The sequence below is a fragment of the Austrofundulus limnaeus genome, unplaced genomic scaffold (assembly GCF_001266775.1).
Source record: "Austrofundulus limnaeus strain Quisiro unplaced genomic scaffold, Austrofundulus_limnaeus-1.0 Scaffold2, whole genome shotgun sequence".
Taxonomy (NCBI): Eukaryota; Metazoa; Chordata; class Actinopteri; order Cyprinodontiformes; family Rivulidae; genus Austrofundulus; species Austrofundulus limnaeus.
In genome coordinates this window covers 1463572-1484303 of record NW_013952404.1, presented here as the reverse complement: position 1 = coordinate 1484303, position 20732 = coordinate 1463572, and the positions used below count along the sequence as shown (strand labels likewise).

Genomic DNA, 20732 nt, shown 5'->3' with positions numbered 1-20732 from the left:
TCTTTGATGTTAAATAAACCTAATTGAGGCAAATTCTTAGTAAGAGTGAAGTAAAGTTAAGTTTAGGTAGGAAAAGTGGTTATTATGGGAGAGTGAACTAGATTTTATCTTATCAATGCTGTAAAAAGCCAGAAGGATGGAGTGGTCTTTAGTGACACAGCCAGGACTCCGACACTTTGTAACCAACGTTCAGCTTTTACCTTTTCAGACGTCAGTCAGGTAAGCTTGAAGGTGTCCAGGTTTCAGACCTCTGAGTCCGCTTAGGACCGTCAGCACTGCTCCGGACTCAGCTTCAGGAAGTTGATTATCTTTGGGTCGGTCCGGTTCAGTGTCAATCTGATACTCCGTCGTTTGGCTTCTTCAGATAAAAACAAAAGCGACTCTCTGTAGAGTCTCAACTTCAAAGAGAGGTGCTGGGAGCCCACGACTGGCGTCGCCGTTAGGCTAGTGGGAAGATTAGCTCTTTGGCTCATGAGCTAAAATCCTCACCACAAATGTTCTGCTCTCTGCTGGAGAGACCAGACAGTTCCCCGAGTCTGACCCGCGCCAGACTCTGCTAGAACTGCTGTCGACCGAGACAAGAGAGAACTGGCGGACTTTTGCCCGTGTTAGTATAGAAAAGACAAGAGGGGGAGGTAGAGAGAGTCGTCTCTCGGTCGACCTTGTGTTAACAGGTGTGAATCAGAAAGTTAAAGGAGCGTAGAGTTCTCATGGGAAAGTTTGCCTCGTAGACCAAACAAACCCTGTTTTACATGCTCAAAAGCTGCTTCTGTAAACTCTCAGCTTTTAGTGAAACTRTTCACACCAACCTCTGTTAAACATAAGCAGAAAATCATACACTTATATAGTTGAATTGAAAAGAAAAACATAATCACCTTATACTCAAATAATGGTTGATTAACATACACAAAATAAACATTAAAATGATATCTTTTGTGACTTTCTTTCTTTTCTCTGGTTATAGTGAGAAGAACATAAGTTGTCATTCAGTTAAGCATATAACTTTAACTTTAAAATGATAACTTTAATTAAGAAATAACTTTTGCTTAAGTAAAATATGTAAAGTCAAAACATATAAAGAACATTACTATTTTGTTTATTATCTTGATTATAGAGAATAAAATGAAATAAAATGTCCCTTAATTGTTTAAGAAAAACATGTTATGACCATAAAAATTGAACAGAGTTCTGTTCTTTAAAGGAGGCCTTCCGTGGTCAAGTTCAAAGGCAGGTGGAACGTTTATTCCACCCAGGGTGACCACTACACAAATGTCACATTTGTGCGATGTATATTTTTTTCATGCAGATATAATTGACGGTAGTTTGGCAGGTATGACAGAAAACAAAGTTCAGTCTAAAAATATAGAAGTGGAAATTAATTCAAGTTTGACTAAAAAAGATTTCCATCTAATTTTATTGCCGATATTAAGTTAATAAAGTTCATTATTTTGTAGAACAAGCTTCTAACTTTAACATAAACTGCACAAATGCACACTAAATAAATAATTATGCTGAAAAAAATCATAAATATCTACATGATATTACTAAATGCAGCTCATAAATAAATGTGACTAACTAAATCCTGTTCTTTTAATATTTTTGCAAAAAAATATGCTAGACTGAAAGTTCTTTAAGTAAACAAATCACATATTAGAAAAAAAATAAAAGTTTCGATTAATCAATGCTTTTGATATTTGAAATAGTTTTTTTTCTGTAGACACAAAATAAAAACATCAGAAATCATTGATGCATTGAAAGTATCATAACTTTTTTGTTGTTTTTTTACATTAAAAACACAATTTTTTTAAATGCATAAAATGTTTATTTATTTATTTACTTATTTATTCGACTGTCAAAGTTCAAACCCTTGTTATTTACTTATTTGGGCTGTTTCGTGCTGATGAACAGAAGACGTAAACAGACAAGAAGCAGCAGTGTGGCTTTAACACCCCGCCCTCCTCCTTTGACATGTCACGTGACGTCAGGGGCGTAACTCAGCCAATCAGAGGACGCTTACGCTCCGGCTGGAGGAGAGCTCTCCGTAGTGTGTGTGTGTGTTTGTGTGCTGCTCGGTTGCTGCTTGTGTGTGTGTATATGTGTGAATGTGTGTGTGCGTGTTTGAATGCGAGCAAGTTGATGTTATTTTTCCCCCTTTTTTTGTTTTATATTTTACCAACATATTTGAGGTAAAGTTTGCGGCCGTGAGAGTGAACGAAGCCTAAACGAAGGAGGATTTTTGAAACTGACTTGACTCCGCGAACTCTAATGAACTCGAAAATACCAAGTTTGCTCCGAGCAGCCTGGGAAAACAAGCCGCATCTACGCAGTTCGGAGAATTTCGGTGTATCATCTTTATCGACACCGTTTGGCTTCGAGTTCTGGTTGAGTAGTTTTTGTTATCGGCAGCTTTTGAAGTCAGAATGCCTTTTATTAGCCGCTCATGTTAGCGAATGAACTTGTGCCAGCCGTCCTTTAGGAGACAGTAAAAGTAGGTTATTGTTGGGGACAAGCCATACAGCTCCTTAATTATAATAAAAAATGTTAAAAACCCTGACGAAAAAGCTCAGAAGACATTCTCTCAATGAGATCCATCCTTTCCAAGTGAAGGTAAGTTGCTTTAAAATTAGTTGTCATTGCAGAAAAAAAAAAGCATCTGATGAGTATACTTTTGTCTTGTGACTACTCAGATTTAACCACTTATAATCCTGCCTGTAGGTAATAGAAAGTTAATTATTACTTTTTATGTTAACACAAATCATTTGGCTGAATAAATTGTGGAACTTTTCACCTATAATTAAAAAAAACTTGCTTTTTATTTGCTGAAGTTTTTGAGCACCTGTTCATGTTAGAAGGAATTTACTCATCTTTCCCAGGTGTTTACAAGAATATCCAGGTTGCTGCATGTGTAGTCACAAGCTAAAGTTTGTGGGTAAAAATAATGTGTGCATGCATGTGTGTTTTATGTAAGCCTATTATAATAGCTATGCAAGTAAAGGACAAGTAAAATGAGTTAATTTAGAGTTATGGACTAGAGACATGATTCCAGTGAGGGCCATAATTATCCCAACTCCTGCAATTTTTCCACAACTAATTTCACCTACATGCTCCTCCATTGTTACTGCCTGCTCAGTTTGCATAATGCCCCATTTCGCTGCGCAGAAGGGTGAGTTGTATCCTGCATGGGTCACTAACTTGCTCCATCCATCATACTATTGAGCATCAACCAACTGTATAGTCGCATGGCAGCCATTTTGAGCCGAAGTGTTTCCATACAAAGGCCCAGAGGAAAATGTGTTGCTCTATTTTCTACACATGTTTATGTTTGTCTTGCCCTGCTCAGTGATCGAGTCCTTTCTTCTGAAAGTTGTCAGTGTGTTGGAAAGCATTGGTAATGAGAAGGGCCTACCTCTAACAAGTAAAACCCATTATAGCAATTCTACACAGACTTCTAGTGAGAATTATACTTACTGAAACATCAAACAAAGAAATCCCACTTGTTCATAAGCACTAAGTTGGATAAATACTTCATGTATGTTGAAAGCCAGCGGTGTTAAATCTGTGCACCTACTTTACAAATCTGGGGCATGGTCTGCAAAATTAAAACAACGTTATTAGGTCAATCACAAACTCATACAGTGTTTTGGCCTCAACACAGTGCGGCCTCAGCGCGAGGGTATTTGCTGCTTTAACCATAATGTGAGAGGTTGTGAGCTCCCAAAATAAAGTCAAGGAGGTTCTGACAATTCTGTAATAAACAGCCCACGTTGCGTGGGTAATAATTGTGAAGCAAAATAAACTTGAGTTGTGTCAAGTGGAGCCAAAAGATAAAAATTGGTGCGAGCGCAATAATCTAACATAAGCTTTCTTTGCTGCCTCTGCTGCAAACAGCTTATTAAAGGGGACCTATCATGCAAAATCCACATTAAGTGTTTTGTTGTGTACTTGGAGTCACTAGGAGTGCCGAAAATTAGTCGCTCCCAGTGCTGCGTAGATATCGTTGTTTTCTGTTTGAGTTTTCTCTATTTTCTATGATGAACTATTACAGTATTTGCGACCGATTTGCCAAATAAGTAAAAAAAGACTTAAAAACAAAAAGAACTGGACTTTCATTTCTCAAGTTGAAGACTTTTTGCTTCCCATCCAGGAGGCTTTTTCAATTCAAAGTCTGCAGTGAGCTGAGATGCTGGCTTTAATAGATCCACCTGAGAAGCCATGTGAGGACTTGGATTACGTGTAAATCACGCTGGAGCCAATCACCTAATTGCCAAATAAGGTTCAGTTAACATTCTAGCCTTCTAACTACGTATGGCCCGCTCTGTGAAGTGAAGAGACAGCCTCAAAACGAGTTGATCTGAGTCACACCTCAGAAAAGGGGTAAAAGAGGGCCTTGTGAAGTTGCAATAAGGATGAATTCAGACCAAAACATTGCATTGGACTCCGCCAAGGTTTTCCTTTGTCACAGATTCTGTTCATAACTTTTATGGACAGAATTTCTAGGCGCAGCTGAGGTGTTGAGGGGACCTGTTTTGGTGACCTTAGGATCGCATCMCTGCTTTTTGCAGATGATGTGGTCCTATTGGCTTCATCAGATCCTGATCTCCAGCTCTCACTGGAGCGGTTCYCAGCRGAGTGTGAAGCGGCCGGGATGAAGATCAGTGCCTCCAAATCTGAGACCATGGTCTTGAGCCGGTAAAGGGTAGGGTGCCTTCTCCAAGTCGGGGAGGAGGTCCTGCCCCAAGTGGAGGAGTTTAAGTATCTCGGGGTCTTGTTCACGAATGAGYGAAGAATGGAGATGGAGATCGACAGGTYGATTGGTGTTGCGTCTGCAGTGATGCGGGCGCTGTACCGGTCTGTTGTGGTGAAGCGAGAGCTGAGCCAGAAAGCAAAGCTCACGGTTTACCGGTCGCTCTGCATTCCTATCCTCATCTATAGTCATGAGTTTTGGGTCATGACTGAAAGAACGAGATCGCGGATACAAGCGGCCGAAATGAGTTTCCTCTGCAGGGTGTCTGGGCTCTCCCTTAGAGATAGGATGAGAAGCTCAGTCATCCAGGAGGGACTCAGAGTAGAGCCGCTGCTCCTCCATGTCGAGAGGAGCCAGTTGAGGTGGCTCATCTGGTTAGGATGCCTCCTGGACGCCTCCCTGGTGAGGTGTTCCGGGCACGTCCCACTGGGAGGAGTTCCAGAGGAAGACCCAGGACACGCTGGAGGGACTATGTTTCTCAGCGGGCCTGGGAACGCCTTGGGATTCCCCCGGACGAGCTGGCCCAAGTGGCTGAGGAGAGGGAAGTCTGGGTCTCTCTGCTTAGGCTGCTGCCCCCGAGACCCGACCCCGGATAAGCGACAGAAAATGGACAGACGGACATTGCAGTTCCATTTTATAACCCCCAATTGAGTGATTTCTCTGTGAAAATTAAGGATTTACAAAACATGTCTCTTTTTAAAGGTGCACAAGCACCAAATATGGACATCTGATTGCATGACGAATGTCCATTCTTGTTGCACTTACCCCCCAGTTTGAAGCGTAGCCTATCCAATGCAGTGATCAATCTGGTTCTTATACTTTTAAATCCTTACTAAATAAGTTCCAGAGACAAGTTGACCACACTTTGTAGATATTTTGCTGATTTCTTTAAACTCTTCTTGACAAGCGAGTCCATATGTTTTCAGAATCACTTGTGTGCCTTTTTTTTAATTGAGCCTGACCAACAGCAGGTGCTGGAAGATGAGGTTACATGTAGTTAACTGTGTTTCTGTTAGTGACAGAAAAGTAAAATTCAYTTGCTTTATATTGTAGGCATGTTTTCAGTTTGCTGTTTTCTGTGAACCCACTTCAGTATAAGTTTCTCTGYTTCGTCGTATTTGTTGTTTTATGGATAAATTAATTACTCAAAAGCACATTTTAGGTTGGAGTTTTACTTTAGTGAGGGGATTGGTTTTGATTTAGGGTCTAACATGGATATGGAATACTTCAAAATGAAGGCTCTGTCACACTATGATATATTTAAGTCAACTTATGCCAACTTARGAAATTATTATTTTTTCACCAAATGACTAATAAAAGTTAGATATTTGATCAGGTTGTTAGCATTACAMTATAWACATGCATAAAAGAAGCTTCCAGTTGATTTTTTAAATTCCACCTTTACCATAAATGTCTCCAAACTTTGCACAAGTTGGCATAAGTTATCTAAAGCGTAATAGGGTGACAGGGCCTTTAAGGAGAACTCAACTGTAGTGCGAGGGTAAAAAAGAAGYAATCATCCGTTTTTGACCTTGTGTATTTTATGGGAGGGGAAATGGAGTGTGACAGGGCCCATTTTAGTGAGGAACAACGGAGCAAAGCTGATATGTGTGTGAACTGGGTGGTGTGAGTACGCTGTGACATTGCCATTGATCCAGCTTAGCAAGCTGCTCAGTGATGCAAGGGACTGACAAGGATTTCATTCAACTGTTCTTGACACACAAACACACAACTCTTTGTCTGTATTTGCGTGTATGCACAAAAGTAGTTTTCATGTGTAATTCATCCAGTCTCCTACTCAATTTGCTGTCTAAGCTTGAAGTCGTCAGCAGTTAGCTGCTTTAATATGCAGTACTGTAAGTCTGTAATGTGAATAAAAGTGTGTATTAATATTTCACAGAGCTATTGTAAATCCGAAGTCTAAAAATATGTATTTTGTGTTTGTGCCTCTCCAATGGACCATCACAGAAACAAGAGGCATGTAAAATATTAATTTTACTTTAAAAAAGGACTTGTTTGGCCGTGTCCAAAATCAGGGGCTGCGTTCTTAAAAGGACACGGCCTACTCGGGCTACGTGGGCCGAATCCTTCGTCAACAGCGAAGACGTAAAGAAAGTAGCTGTGAATTTGGACGGTCTAGCTTTATTGCACTTAACATACCATATGTTTTGTTGCAAAGCAAAACAGAAACGATGAAGGCCGAAAATAGGTCGAAATTAGCAAAATATTTGTATATTAATATTATAAATGAACACAATTAGATTAGAAGCAGTACTTAAATAACTAAAGGACCTGCTGTTTGAGTTTTATTATTCCTGTTTAATACAAGAATAATATGAAAACACATATCGATGCATATGACAAAAGAATCAACGACTTTAAACTTGTAATTTTTATACTGCAAGACTTTTATATAAAAGAGTACTCCCGTCTCTCAATTTGTCCACCATTACAAACAAAAAACATCTCCCGGTTGGCCCGCAGTGCATCTTGGGATAGGGTGGGCCGAGGAGGATCTACCAGACCTGTCCCTCAGGTCGGAGGAAAAAGGAGGACATGTGTGGGCTGCAATTGGAAAAGCATTCAAATTTTGGATATCCTTCGGTGCGTCACTGCGATGCAATCCTTCTACAAATTCAGCCTCGAATGGATTCAGCCACTAAATATGGACACAGTCAGGTGGAAAAAAAATCTGCATTTGCAGTCAAAAAACATGAGCTAGAAATAATCATATAATGGCAAATATATTTTGCATCACTACTGAACAGGATCACTTTTTAAAATCATGCAGGCCACAGCAGAGGTTTCCTAACATTTCCAACTTGTGGATCATAAAAAGCAATAATGGCAGTGAGTGGAATCATCATCATTTCTGTCTGAATGACTATTTCAGCCAAAGTTCCAAGGGTTGTGTTTGGTTTTCAGGAAGCTAGAAGGTAATAATTGAAGCATGATGTTTACAGCCTGTGGTGCCCTAAATGTCACGTGATTTTTACTAATAAGCCAATTATATCAAGGGCACTTTGATGGCACTAAACCACCGACATCTGCAAAACCAGGCCTGAAACGATGAAGGAAGACAGAAAATGAGAAAAAAATCTAAAGTTTAGAACCACTTCAAAGACAACCAAGGTGTCCAGTGCTGAAAAGCTTATTGTTATAACTTCTGTTTACCAGCAGACCTTGTGTYGTATAGAGTGTTGATATCCAAATACAAAAAAGCCTTCCGTGTAGCCTCTATGTGTATGTCCAATATGCATCTGATCACAAGTCTGAGTACAAATAATTTTCCTCTTGATACCATTAAACCACACAAAGCAAAGAGTGCAAAATAGCTCCAGCAGTCAAAGTCTGAAAATGTAGTTAGTCAGAACAATTACTTAAAATTGCACAAATGCACAACCTGTTATGAAAATGAAACCTCCTGCTATTTTGATATAGCATTAGAGCTTTGACAACCTGTCTAGCCATAAGTTGATTTTCAGTTAAACAAGATTATTATTATTATGTTTTTGTTAAAGCAAGCTGTGCCAGAACACAAACTATCAGATATGGGTCACGGAAGAAAACAATCAAAGTTTCTTTGCTCTCTTTTACTCCACAATAGTTCCTCACATTACAATATCAGATACAGTAACTGTCCATCACAAAGTCTCAGGTTCTTTGAAATGTAAAACTGAACATTTCTGTAGAACACAGCTCATTTAGTTTTGTGTTTTCATCTGTGAGCTGGAGTGGTTTAGAATCTGAAATGTGTTATTACTAGGTCATACGCCCTTTATCCTACACATGTGCTCCCTGATCCATGAACAACAGCGTCTGAGGTGATTCCCAGGGCGAAGGAAATGCCAAATCATTACTGTCAGCTTAACTTCTTGTCAGACAGTCAGTGATCACTCTGTGGAAAAAAAAAAAGGTCCAGCCAAGGAAGCTGCAGAAAATATAGCTTCATATGGTAACAACATGCTGAAAAAATGAAGACACYTGAATATGCCAAAAGGTTAAAAACGAACATCTCCCTTGAGTGAAATTAAGATTTGATTGATGAATGTTTGTGTTAGAATCKTGCAGACCTAAAAAAAAGGTTTCAGCTGTTTGACAGACATTACTCAACCATAATGAAAAGCAGCTAAAAGTTTAGCTAAAGGTTTGAGTCAGACGTTTGTAAAAATACATTTCCTATGCAGCTATTCTATACTTTTCCATCAGAGAACATGATGCAACACTGTTCAGCCTGTGAAACTTTTGAATATTAGCTTTAAACCTGTTGTTTTTAGGCTTAAGTGAGAATGATAAATAAAAAAAATAAAGTTCCTRGCGTCATTTTTTAAATTAAAACCTTTAAGTCTTAAAAAATGGCTTTATGTGCAATATTTACTCTTTACTAACCCTGTTTTGTGTAATATCAGTTGTTTAAGTCTGATCTTTGGATTTGTTGCAGTAGTGTGTAGTTCTTATATTCTCAGACCTTATATTTTGGTTTCTGTTTGGTTTTCGTATGTAACACATCATGCAATAAGTATGCCACGTTCTCTCACAATCGCACAAAGAATTAAAAGGAAGTGAGTGCGCGATGTGTAGTTCAGTTGGAAAGTCTGTATGTTTCCGTGGATTTGGCAGTGATAAAGAGGAGTTGCATCCTCTTTTTTTTTTTTCTGGAGTTGATTTCAGACATGAGAACAGGGAGGTGCAGCGTTGTGATGCAGCAGGCTGATTAAAATAGAATGTCGCTGAACAGGCTGTGAAACCAAACAGTGGAATTTCCTTTTAATATGATTTGAATGCTGCTTTTTGTTMGTTGGGATTTGGAGCTTTGGCTCCTGTTCCCCCTTTTCACACTTTTTGAGGAGCTTCAGAGAGAAGAGCGTGTGTGTGTTTTACAGACTATAAGTGTACACACACACACACACACACACACACACACATGCACAGATGGCAGCTGCTCAGCGAAGCCTCTGAGTGGTAATTACTGAGTGTGAGGCGCATTACTTAACTCTTAGCATTGCAGACTGCAGGATATCTGTATTGTTGCTGCTGCTGTAAAAGAGCGATTGATTTTTAGACAGGCTGAGGTCATGAAAATTAAAAATTAAGAATTTTGTAGTTTGACTACAGTCACCTTTGTGTCAACTTTTATTGGATATAAAGTCAGATTTCTGACTTATTTAGAGCTTATGATCGATTATTGTGGGTTTATCATCAGTTTTTACAAAACAATTAAGAAATTATTGTATATTAATATTAAGCGATCATTTAGTTGTTCAGGTTTTATTTTGTATGTTTGAACTCTATGGTTATATATTTGGTGTGGGAGCTGAGAGTCATCCTAATACATACTGAGTGATAACAGCTCAGGCACCATAATTGTTTTAAACTTTTGAATTAACTGTTAACTGAGTTGACCCTCTTTGCCTGTTAGTAAAATATCTTGTGAAATAATGGACAGATTTTTCAATTCAGTTCAAAAAAATTATTCATTTCATTCATTTTCATTGCATAATAAAACTCAGAATAAAATCGCGTAATTTCAAAACAGCACCATGATTAATCAACCGTAGCTAACACAGAAATGCTTTAACTGAAAGGTGGCGATAAAGAAAGAGATGAGAAGTAAAATGTCTTCAATGACTAAGAAAATATGACTTTTTCTGAAGCACTTAGGTTTAAACTGAAGTCTTCTGTGTAACCCAACTCCAGTTTTTTTTTTTTTTTGTGATTTTAATCTTATAACATCCCACACAACGCATACAAGTGAGACTGAATGTCGACTGAGTGAATTATAAAATGATAATTTACTATTGTGTCTGTGAAAAACCAAATCTGTTTTCCAGATTTCTTATCATGGCAGTGGAGAGGGAGGGGAGAGCGATGACTCAGAAGGCGAGAACCAGGAGCTTGCTCAAATTGACAGAGGTATGTGTGCCACCCAAGTGATTCTTTTCATACACAAGGTTTTTTCTCAACGTCAACATTATATACAATGTGACTGTAGAAGAACTCCTCCTGCACTGTTTCCCAACTGTGTCTCCTTTCTTTTTTACATGTCTTCCTCATTAACTTCTCCAGAGAGACGGAGAAATTGTGCCCTCACCCCTTTGGCCACCAGCCAGCAGCACAACCAGGGCGCCATCTCTCCGGCCCGGCTCCGACGCCTTCGCCTCCTCTTAGACGCCAACCTGGATCGACACTCCTCGGAGGAAGAGCTTGAGCGGATCAGTTGTGGCGATAACAGGAAGTGGGTGTCCGCTGTCCCCCAGCGCCACAGCGATCATCACAGCAGCGCTTCGAGCGACGAGGAGGTGCGGGACCTCTGTGGCTGCCGGTCGCCGTCCGCCCCCGCCAGGCCGCTGGTCGAGCCTGGTGCTTGCCTCGCTGCGTCTCCCAGCCCCGTACTCTTCAGTTCCAGCCCGCCGCATAGCCTCAAGCCGCCCCCGATAAGATTTCAGCTACAGGTGGTCCAGCCAGTCGCGCGGCCCATCATTCTGACCCACTTTGAGCAGTCAGCACCTTATAGAAAATACCGACACAGCTATAGTGGGGAGCCTGGGAGACCCAGTCTGGACCTGGAAAAAATGCAACAGGTGAGTAATGCAGTTCATGCTCCACTCATTTACAGTGAGGAAAAACATTAGCTGAACACAGTAAAACTAAACCTAAATGTCTGAAAACATTTTGTGTGGAACTTAAAAGAAAAGGGTTTCCAGGCACAGTTCCACTAAAGCACTAGTAGGGAAAGTAATTTCCTGATTAGTTCTTTTGGGCTTTTGGTACTTTTTAGCATTAGCTAAATTTAGAAGCACTAACTCAGGTCTTTAAATTATTTGATGAGCATTATTGCTACCAGCTTAGGYTGAAAGTGGTCACTCATTTTGTTCATGCGCGTGTCACTTATCCACTAGGTGACATACTGACAATATTCTACATACAGTAAATATTGTCTCATGACAGCGAACCCTCATGGATTGGAAGTACATTCTCTTTCTCTGTAAACTCCGACGGGCTGCACTCCTGACTCATGGTTTTAGTTTATAGCCAATAAGAGAGAGTTCCTACAATTCTTTGTGCATACGTGGCAGCAAGGCATTGGAGCTCCGTCACTGGGGGGACACCCCCAGTCCCAGCAAAATCATTAAACGTTTCTTCACTGAGCATTTTAAATCAAAATAATCCATACTTAAAATGTTTAAATATGAATTATTTTTTGCTTTACAAAGGGAGCCCCTGAAGCAATTCTGTTGAATATTAACATTTCCTGTACTCTGTTCCCCCCACCCCACCCTCCATACTGTGCTGTACCCAGACTGCATCACTTCAGTTCTATTCAATTCAATTTATTTATGTAGCGCCGAATCATAGCCTATGTTGTCTAAGGGCACAGTACATGAAAAAAGAACAATCTAAAGAAGAAGAAGAAGCCAGCAGACTGTGTTGAATCACTTCATCACAGTCTCCCATCCTGAGCAGAGCTGAGTTCTCCATTAAACAGTTTTAAATTTCTGATATCCTGCTTGCATTCTGACCAAAGCCCTACTGTAAGCGTGGGAAAATGACCAATAAACAACAGAGCTAGCAATCCTCAACAACTGTTTGATTACCACCATTCAACGAATCACATTCCTAAACTGCTTAAACTCACATAAGGCCGCAAAATGATGATGATAAAGCTTGATAGAGCAATATGTGACTCATGTTGACTCTGAAGAACTTTCCATTAGCTGGGTCATATTAATGTTTTTAGAATTAGCTTTTTCTAAAATTTTCAGTGCATCAGTGCTTTAGAATTAATGGACCTAAGTTAGTGCTTTAGCGCTAGTGGAACTAATTTTTAGATTTGTGCTGCCAACCGCTGATGATGGTTTCATACCCAAAACATTGAATTTCCTTCTTGTCTCACGTGTACAGTTGTTACAAAACAAAAGGCATTGGTGATGTTTGTAATACAGCATTTAAATACAACTCAAAAATTAGTTTATTTCACTTTAACTACTTTATTTTGCTCATATTACACTGTTTGTCTACTTCATAAGATTTCTGTTTGGTTTTAGGCTACAGTTAGATCACACTTAGAAAACTTTTTGCTTAAAGAGGCAAATAAAATAACTGAAAGACCACATTAATTTTGTTTTTCTTTAAGACAGATGTGTTCAAATTTGTGTTCAGGGCTTTTTCTGTCCATTTTTAGAATAAGTTTGCAGTTGAGTTGGCAATGATTGGTCAAAACATTTCTCTGTGCTCTTTAAACACATTGAGGTGTTGCATGTAGCTTACTATAAAAAAAGAAGACCACCTTCACCCTCTGAGCGAAATCAAACTGGGATCTCAGTTTGGGATTTGGCCCAAAAATACAATGAGGGCTCAAGCACACATGGCTGCACAAAATGCAAACGGAGTCTTCCACTTCCAAAGCCGGACGCTCGACACCTCGGTGGTCCGGCTGGAGAGGGATGAAGGAGAGGGGAGGCACAGACAGCAGATGTCCGCCCTCGTTTCTCACAAAGGCCGCTGAGCGAGGGGAAACGATGGAGGGGTGGAGGCAGAAGAACAGGATTAAATAAACGAGCAGAAAAAAAAAACGACAGCCACTAATGAGTCACGGAGAAGCTGCTGCACTAATCATTAAAACCCAATAGACCTGTTGGCCCACACCGTGGACGGGGGAGAGAGTGAGTGCAGGGGGAGAAACTGCAGGTTTCAGGGGTCCATATGTCCATGAGGTTTTTTAGAGGGAAAGAACAGATGATGAGAGACAGCAGGCAGCAAGAGTGTGTGTGCATCCATCATCCTCCCTGTCTGTGCGTACATCCTCTCTCCTTTTTTTTAATATCAGTGTGTCTGTATATGTGAGGGTGTGTGCACGCTCAGTCAAGTGGAATGGGAGGTGCTGCAGGGAATACAAAAGGGGGCCTGCAGAGGTAGCAAGTAGACAGAGTTTCCCATTAACCCTTTCGCTGAGAAACCTCCAGACTCCATGTAACTACTTTACCAGATTCCCTTCTGGAAGAGAAACCACAGACACAAGTTAAATGCACTTAAAAGGTCTCAAACTCAGSGGAGTCCTGTGGCAGAAACTGAATTCTTTTTAGATAAATTATAGTTTTTAATTTATTCTTAATCCTTCAAATCTTTCTGCTTTGGTTGGAAATACAAAAGCACAAGTCTTAACTGTCTTCAGAACTCATATTCACCATTTAAAACTAAGGACTAAGATTAAGACTGGATCATTTAGCTGCAGTGCCCCAGTGAGCCCAGATGGAGCTCAACTTCTTTATTTAATAATGTATCTCATCGTTTCCTAGAAAYAGTGGGTTAAAGGGGTCAGGGAGTTGCTTTCTTTTAGTCCCAGCTAATCCCATCACAATCCGCATCACAGATGAGGCCTCTCCATTTGTTAGTGTCATTATCTTGGAGAAGCAACAGTTTGTGCAACAGATGTTGCTAAAAGATGATGCAAACTTGTTGTTTAGGTGTTTAAAGAGCTCCAGTCATTCAGCAACCTGTTGCCGGTTTAATGGCAACCAGTTAAAAAAATATTGCTTGAAAGTGCATTGTCCACTTAATTGGCTAAACAACAAGGAAAATAGAGAATAAGAATGAATATTTTACTTGTTGCCTGCATCAGTAAGAAGAGCACTGTGTAACTGTAAAATAATGCTTTTCATAGCATTTCAAATCAGCAACAAATTATTTAGCTCATTTTTWAAATTTTCCACTATTATCAGCTATCTGCACCATTTTATCATTAAGCTGATCAATAATCTGAATTTTGTACATTGAGATAGGCCGTCACATTTTTAATCACAAAGAAGCACAAATTAAAATTCTGTAAGGATGAACTAAACAATTTAAGGATTAACACGTAAACTTTAATTAAAGCTTCACTATGGATTAATTAGGATGGAGCAACTTTATTTGCTCTCAATAATCTGCATAAGCTATTAAACACCAACAACAAAATAAATAATGAAGACATATAAAAACTTTAAAATAATCTTCACTTTTTAAAATAAATGTTAGGAAATCAACCTTTTGACCATTAATGGTATTAAATTAAAAGACCTTTAGRGAGATAACACTGGAATCATTTGTGTTAAAGTGAGAAGCTGACTCGTACGTAAGCATATTTGCTGTTTTGTCGATGCATGTTTAGGCAGACAGTTGTCAGAGGGCGTGTTGTATCACTGATACAGAACAGATTAGGGTTGGCAGGAGGGCAAGTGCACAGCAGGTCTGTCCCACATCACAACAGCAGGAGTTTTGTGTTGCTTTTCTTTCCGGCACTCTTTGGAAGCTGCCTCTCTAACTTGAGACAATTCAGTGATTGTGTGGTCACTCCACCCCCACTGGTTTCTTCATTTTTTATTTTTTTTATAAAAATGAAAAAGCTGCGTGGACATTAAGGGTTCGTGGGAGACAGGATATTGCATAAGTTTGAACTTTTTAGTCAGACAGCTGGATTTGCCTCATTTCCTCCTTCGTCCTGATTCATCCACTTGTAACATATTGATGTAAAACTTTTCACTTTTGAAACGTCTGAATATGGTAGGATGAWACCTGCACACATTAAAGTAGCTCATGGTTCATGTAAGCCTGTGCTGGTTTTAAAATTAGAATTTGCGCTGACCTTGAGCAAATCCAAAGCAGTTTAAATGTATAGTGGTAATAAAGTTTGCCTGTTCTTGACACAGATAGAAGTGCTGATGAGTGAAAAACATTTACAGCTGCTTGAATGTTTCACCCTAAAACAGGACTGACCTGTCAAAGTGATCAAGTTCTTGTGTCATAAATAACTGACAAAATAAATGTCCCATAAATAAAGAAAACAACCCTGGAAATCACCTGCTGGTTTATGCACAGCCTGGATTATCATCTTTTCCAGCAGATTCACTGATTTGATTGATTTATTTGGAACCACATTGCTTGTTTTTTTTGTTATCGACTTCAGGGATGTCTGTGTTATTTCATTTCATTGCTGTGTGAGTGGAAAACAGAAAGAGGAGCAGAGAATAAATGAACAACAGTTTTGTAAGAACGGGCAAAAACCTCAAGTGGTATTTTTAAATCACTCTCACATTTTGAAAGCAGAGCTTACTCTGTAGTTCTATGTTGCACAAGTTCTCTGTACAAACATACAAATTAAGTTATTTCCTGTTTTTTTTTCCTGTTTCTTAACAGTCATAAAGGAGTTTTGTTTTTATTACTGAATAAATGTTCARCAGCTGTTACTGAGGATGTTTGTTTTCCACAGAAAATGCTGCTGAAGAAGAACTGTGGAGGGAAAACACGGACCATGAAGATCCGAGTGAGTTCAGTTTTTAATTCCATTTTTAGTTGGCATGTTTTGTCAGGCTAAACTGTTAATTTATGAATTTCAGAACGTCAAAGTAAATGTTTAAGGGCTTCTCCAACTCCTCTAAGGATTCAGATGAGGTCTTTTGCTTGTTGAAGCAGCCTTTTCACTGTTAAAGCTGGATGATTTCTGGCACTGTCATCATGGAATTTACCCACGCCAACTTTCTAACCACTGATCCAGAGTCCAGTTTTTTTTTTTTTTTGCACTTTGATAACCTGAAGCCTTTTAAGTTGTACAAGTTTTTTAAGCCTACACAAATGTTTACTACCAATAACTTGAGTTCTCTGCATTGTTTGTTTGGAAATACTCTTACTTTCACTTTTAAACTTCCACCCGGTCTTTGTCTTGTTTATAGCTCATAAAGTTTAATGAAACTTGTTTTAAAAGGATTTTCTTTTCCTCAGCCCCACTTTTTTAAAGATGATTCATTTCTATACTTTCAAGTGTTACTAATGTGTTGGTMGTTCCAAATCCAATTTTAGTACTTTCAGAAGTAATTTTTATTTTTTGGTCGTTTTCTAAATACTGACAATTTGACATTTCTGAAATGTACATCTTTTAAACAACAGGATATGCTTTTGAATCAGCCAAAACTATATTTATATTTTCTGTTACGGGTGTAAAATGAGTAACCAGAAGCAGAGCCAAAGAAAACAGCAACATAACATCACTTTAAAGCTGATTTTTTTTAAATARATTTTCTTTGTTTGGTCATTTATGCCTGTTGTTTGCTCATGCAGAACTAACTGTTATGTAAAAATAACAAACTTATTTGACACTATCCTGTAATATGAACACTGATCACAAAATCAGGTTATTTGAAAGTGAATGAATAAATGCTTCCTGCTTTATTCACCTTGCGTGGAGCACACTTACATCCCTTGCCGTTTGTTTCTGGATACATTTGGTACACTAGTAACTAATATTTTGTTGCATCTTTGCCACAAATAAATGAATAAAAATATGAACACATGGTGCACAGGGAGACCTCTTTGTCAGGCAGGATCAGGGTGTCTGGTACAGATAAGGTTGCTCGGTTGCCCTGTGAACAGCCAGGCCTGTCCTGTGGCCAGCACCTTGATCTCCATCCAAATGCACACTGGGACGGCATCTGGCCACAGTGTTTGTTTCCATGCCCTGCTAGCTGCAGAAAATCTGATAGCGCCATCCGAGTGTTTTCGCYGCAGCACTGTCAAACTTTTGTTGTCAAGTTTATCTCACTCGGCAGTTTTTCGTCATCACCTTTTCACTTCAAACGTGTCTCAAAGCTCTAAGTACCGACATATTTTACAAAGTTAGTACCCTGATGGATCCAGTAATCATCCCTCAGCTCCGCTTCAAACTGTGTTGATTTTATTTATTTATTTTTGTGTTTGTTTGAGGGAAGCTCGACTGGAACGAGCCTCAGCATCTTGGCACAGAGCAGGCCACTCCAGAAGGATGCTCAGTGTGGTGAGAGAAGTGACGTTATTATCACGTTGTGTGGGATAGTGTCAGTGGAACCTTATCGCACACTCGTTTATGTATACACACCAACTGTAGCAACGTCTCATGTGAAACCTATCTCCCATGTATGCATCGAGGCTCATCTGTGGAGTCCGAAACCGAGGATGATCTCTGAGTAAGTGGCGATGAGAGGTAGAGCAGAGGAGGAGGAGGAAGAGGAGGAGGTGGAGTGTGTGTGCGGTTCCCTTGTGGTGTTTTTCCAGGGATGGAGTCATCTTCCATTTATAGCCTGGCCGGCTGTGATCTGTTTAGCTCCACTGAAACATACAAGTATTGCTCATTATCCACTGTTCTCGCTGGTAGTGTTGTTGTCCCTGTCAGTGARGTCTGCAGGCACTGGCTTTGCTCCAGCTTTTAGATGTTCCTTGAAATGAGCACACAGCGAGTCTTTGAGCCATTTGGAGGCCGATGTGGAGTCTCGCTACTCTTTGTGGCGCTACTCGTCACTCTCCCCATTTATCTGGAAATTCTTGGGTTTCCTGGCCACAAACCAGAAGAGAAACTGGGTCTGATGGGGGCCCTTGGTTTTAAGCATTCAAGCATGGGAGTAGTTGCAGTGGTGTGTGTGCGTGTGTGTTTGTGTGGAAGCAGTTGGAAAACACAGATTTGGCTGCACATTCTGAAGCTTGTTCTTTTCTGGGGTTGGAGGTGAACAAGAGAGTGTGTCGAAGGCCTAAGCAGGCAGAAGTGATGGCATCTGGTTTCAGCCACCATAAAGAGTGGCTGGAGCGCAGGGTGACGACTGATCGAAGGGAAGGAAATGGTGCAAATACGAACGGAGCGGATCGGGGGAAATTGCTTCATGATACTTTGGTTTATATTGAGGTCAATTACATTGATGTGATGTAAAAACTATCAACTGTGGCGGGACATATACTGTATGTGCATAAAAAGTTTTCGTCTCATCTTTGCAAAGTTCACATCTTTTACTGCCACTTCTTCTAGAACTGTGTCTTCCTGTGGATTATTTCTTTTGATTGTTTAAGTCAACATTAGTACATGAAACAACTCTAAGTAGGTTTGGGAATTGTTGCTGAGTTGCTACAGCTTATTCGTCAGTGCTGGATCCCCGAAGATGTTCGATGAAGTCATAGTAACACCTGTGGCCTGTCTATGTGGGATTTTTTTCCCCCCTCGCTGATGTGACTGGAACCAGTCAGCAAAAGTGTTGTGTTTCTTTTCTCAGTTTCTGCGTGGAATCAACTCATTACAGCCTCTGGAGAAAGTGCTGCCTCACTGRCAAATCCAACAGTCATTTCCTGTCGTTTCCTGCGGGGAAGAAAATGACTAGGGCTAATTTTAGACAGGGGGCTCGTATAATCACAAAGAAGGGGAGTGAGGGGTGTCGTTGCAAGTGGAAAAGCTCTAAACCTGCAGCGAGAATGGAAAATAAAATCTCTGTGAAAATGTTCTACAGTTATCTTGCGTGATGGATTGTTTTTAAGCAACTTCTCTCAGGATTGTGAGACATTTGCTTGACAAAATGACAAAAAAAAGTTGCTGTTTGTACCAATAAGTCTTTTATCTTTTTTTCTGTCCTCAGAATCTGACTGGCACTCGTCCTCCACCCAGGTACACCTACGACCCGGCCATCTTTGCCTTCCGCTCCTTGAGCACAGTGCCCCCCTGCAGCCCCCTGACTCCATCCGAGGATCCGCCCTGCTTATAAGCAAATAATTTCATCATGTCAAACACCAGCCCCACACCTCTTTTTCAGGTGGCTACTTTTTTGTAGTTTCTGCAACAAGCTTAAGGACTGACCACTGGAAAGTCATTGGTTTGATGATGGAACTGTTGCGCTCTCAGGTAATCTCTCTGTGTCTTTTTGATTGTTGCTGAAATCAGGAGCTTTTGGAAGTAAGAAAACAAAAACATGGCCTAGCAAAACTTTTCTGAGGATGTTAGGTGTATATATAGCTGAAAAATTGATCAAAGATCAAGCATGGACTGAAGACCAGGGCAACCTTTCTGAAGCCAGAACTTTTTGTAGTTTGGATCGTATTGAAGGAAATGATGCATGTTAGACAATCAAGTGGTTCCAGGGTTTCTTCCTTTGTAACTTCCTATCTAACTAAACAAGGTGAGTTGAGTCATCTATCTTGTTATGCTTAAGACAGTGGTTGCATTTATCTGTCTGAAAACTACTTATATGGATGTGTTCTTGAGTACACAGTACTGTAAGGTCGAGCTATAACAAACGCACAGTAGGTGAATAGTCGACCTTTGATGATGATGTACATTTCTTACCAAGCTGTCACTTGTAGTCCAGGTCAGAGTTATTCTCTTGCATGAATTCCACAGCGGTGCAGAAAGAGATCTGTGGAAACAATTATGGCGGTAGATTGCTGCACATTTGGCTAAACAGTGGCGTGTTCTGGATAGCCTACTTGTAGTGTGCCATTTCTCTTTTTCCAATATTGTACCTCAATGTTTCCAGGTAAAAGAGGACCACTGGCTTATTTATAATGTCCCAGTGTTTCTAAAGATCTCTTAAATGCCTTGAAATGACATTCCTGTTGTATCCAACTGAATCTGAGGTACCTCTCAGTTCCCTAAATGATCAGATGAAGTGAGTAAACACAATGCCATCACTGTAACTAAAGGTTTTCCGAACTGAATGTAACATTGACTTTTTTTTGTCCGTTGTTGCACAAAAAAACTAATCAATAAAAGCTCGGTGGCCTCTTGTTTATGAAGTGAACTTTTTAAAGAAATTAAAATGTAGTGTTTTAGAAGCAACACTTGCATCACTTCCCTTAGCTTAACCTTTGCCCTGAGTTAAAGGGAATATTTCATGCAAAATCTCCTTTTTTAGCCATTAAATTAACTTTATTGTTTACTTGGAGTCTCGGAGTGCAGAAAAATCAAGTTTAGTTTCTTCCAGTGCTGCATAAATATCCTAATATTCTTTTTGGGTCATATTTTTCAACTCGTTCAGTTTTCTGTATTTTCTGTGACATTTTCTGAACTATTATGTCACAGTATTTGCAATGGAACTGCCAAATAAGGTCTGGACTTACCAGTGGCGGATCTGGACATTTTAGCCTGGGGTGGCCAAGGTGGTTTTTAGGGGGGCACATACAAATGAATAAAACTACTCTAGATTTCAAAGTTCAAGATGGCCTTCACAGC

At 39.8% G+C, this 20732-nt stretch overlaps 1 protein-coding gene across 1 annotated transcript; it reads left to right on the top strand.

Annotated features, from left to right (window-relative positions):
• The first annotated feature begins 1991 nt into the window (after positions 1–1991).
• On the top strand, positions 1992–20290 carry si:dkey-16j16.4 (uncharacterized). Its single transcript, XM_014010001.1, has 5 exons — positions 1992–2607; positions 10576–10657; positions 10811–11325; positions 15990–16043; positions 19144–20290. The coding sequence occupies exons 1-5, from the start codon at positions 2539–2541 to the stop codon at positions 19267–19269; spliced, it is 846 nt and encodes a 281-aa protein (XP_013865455.1). The 5' UTR covers positions 1992–2538; the 3' UTR covers positions 19270–20290.
• The last annotated feature ends 442 nt before the right edge of the window (positions 20291–20732 follow it).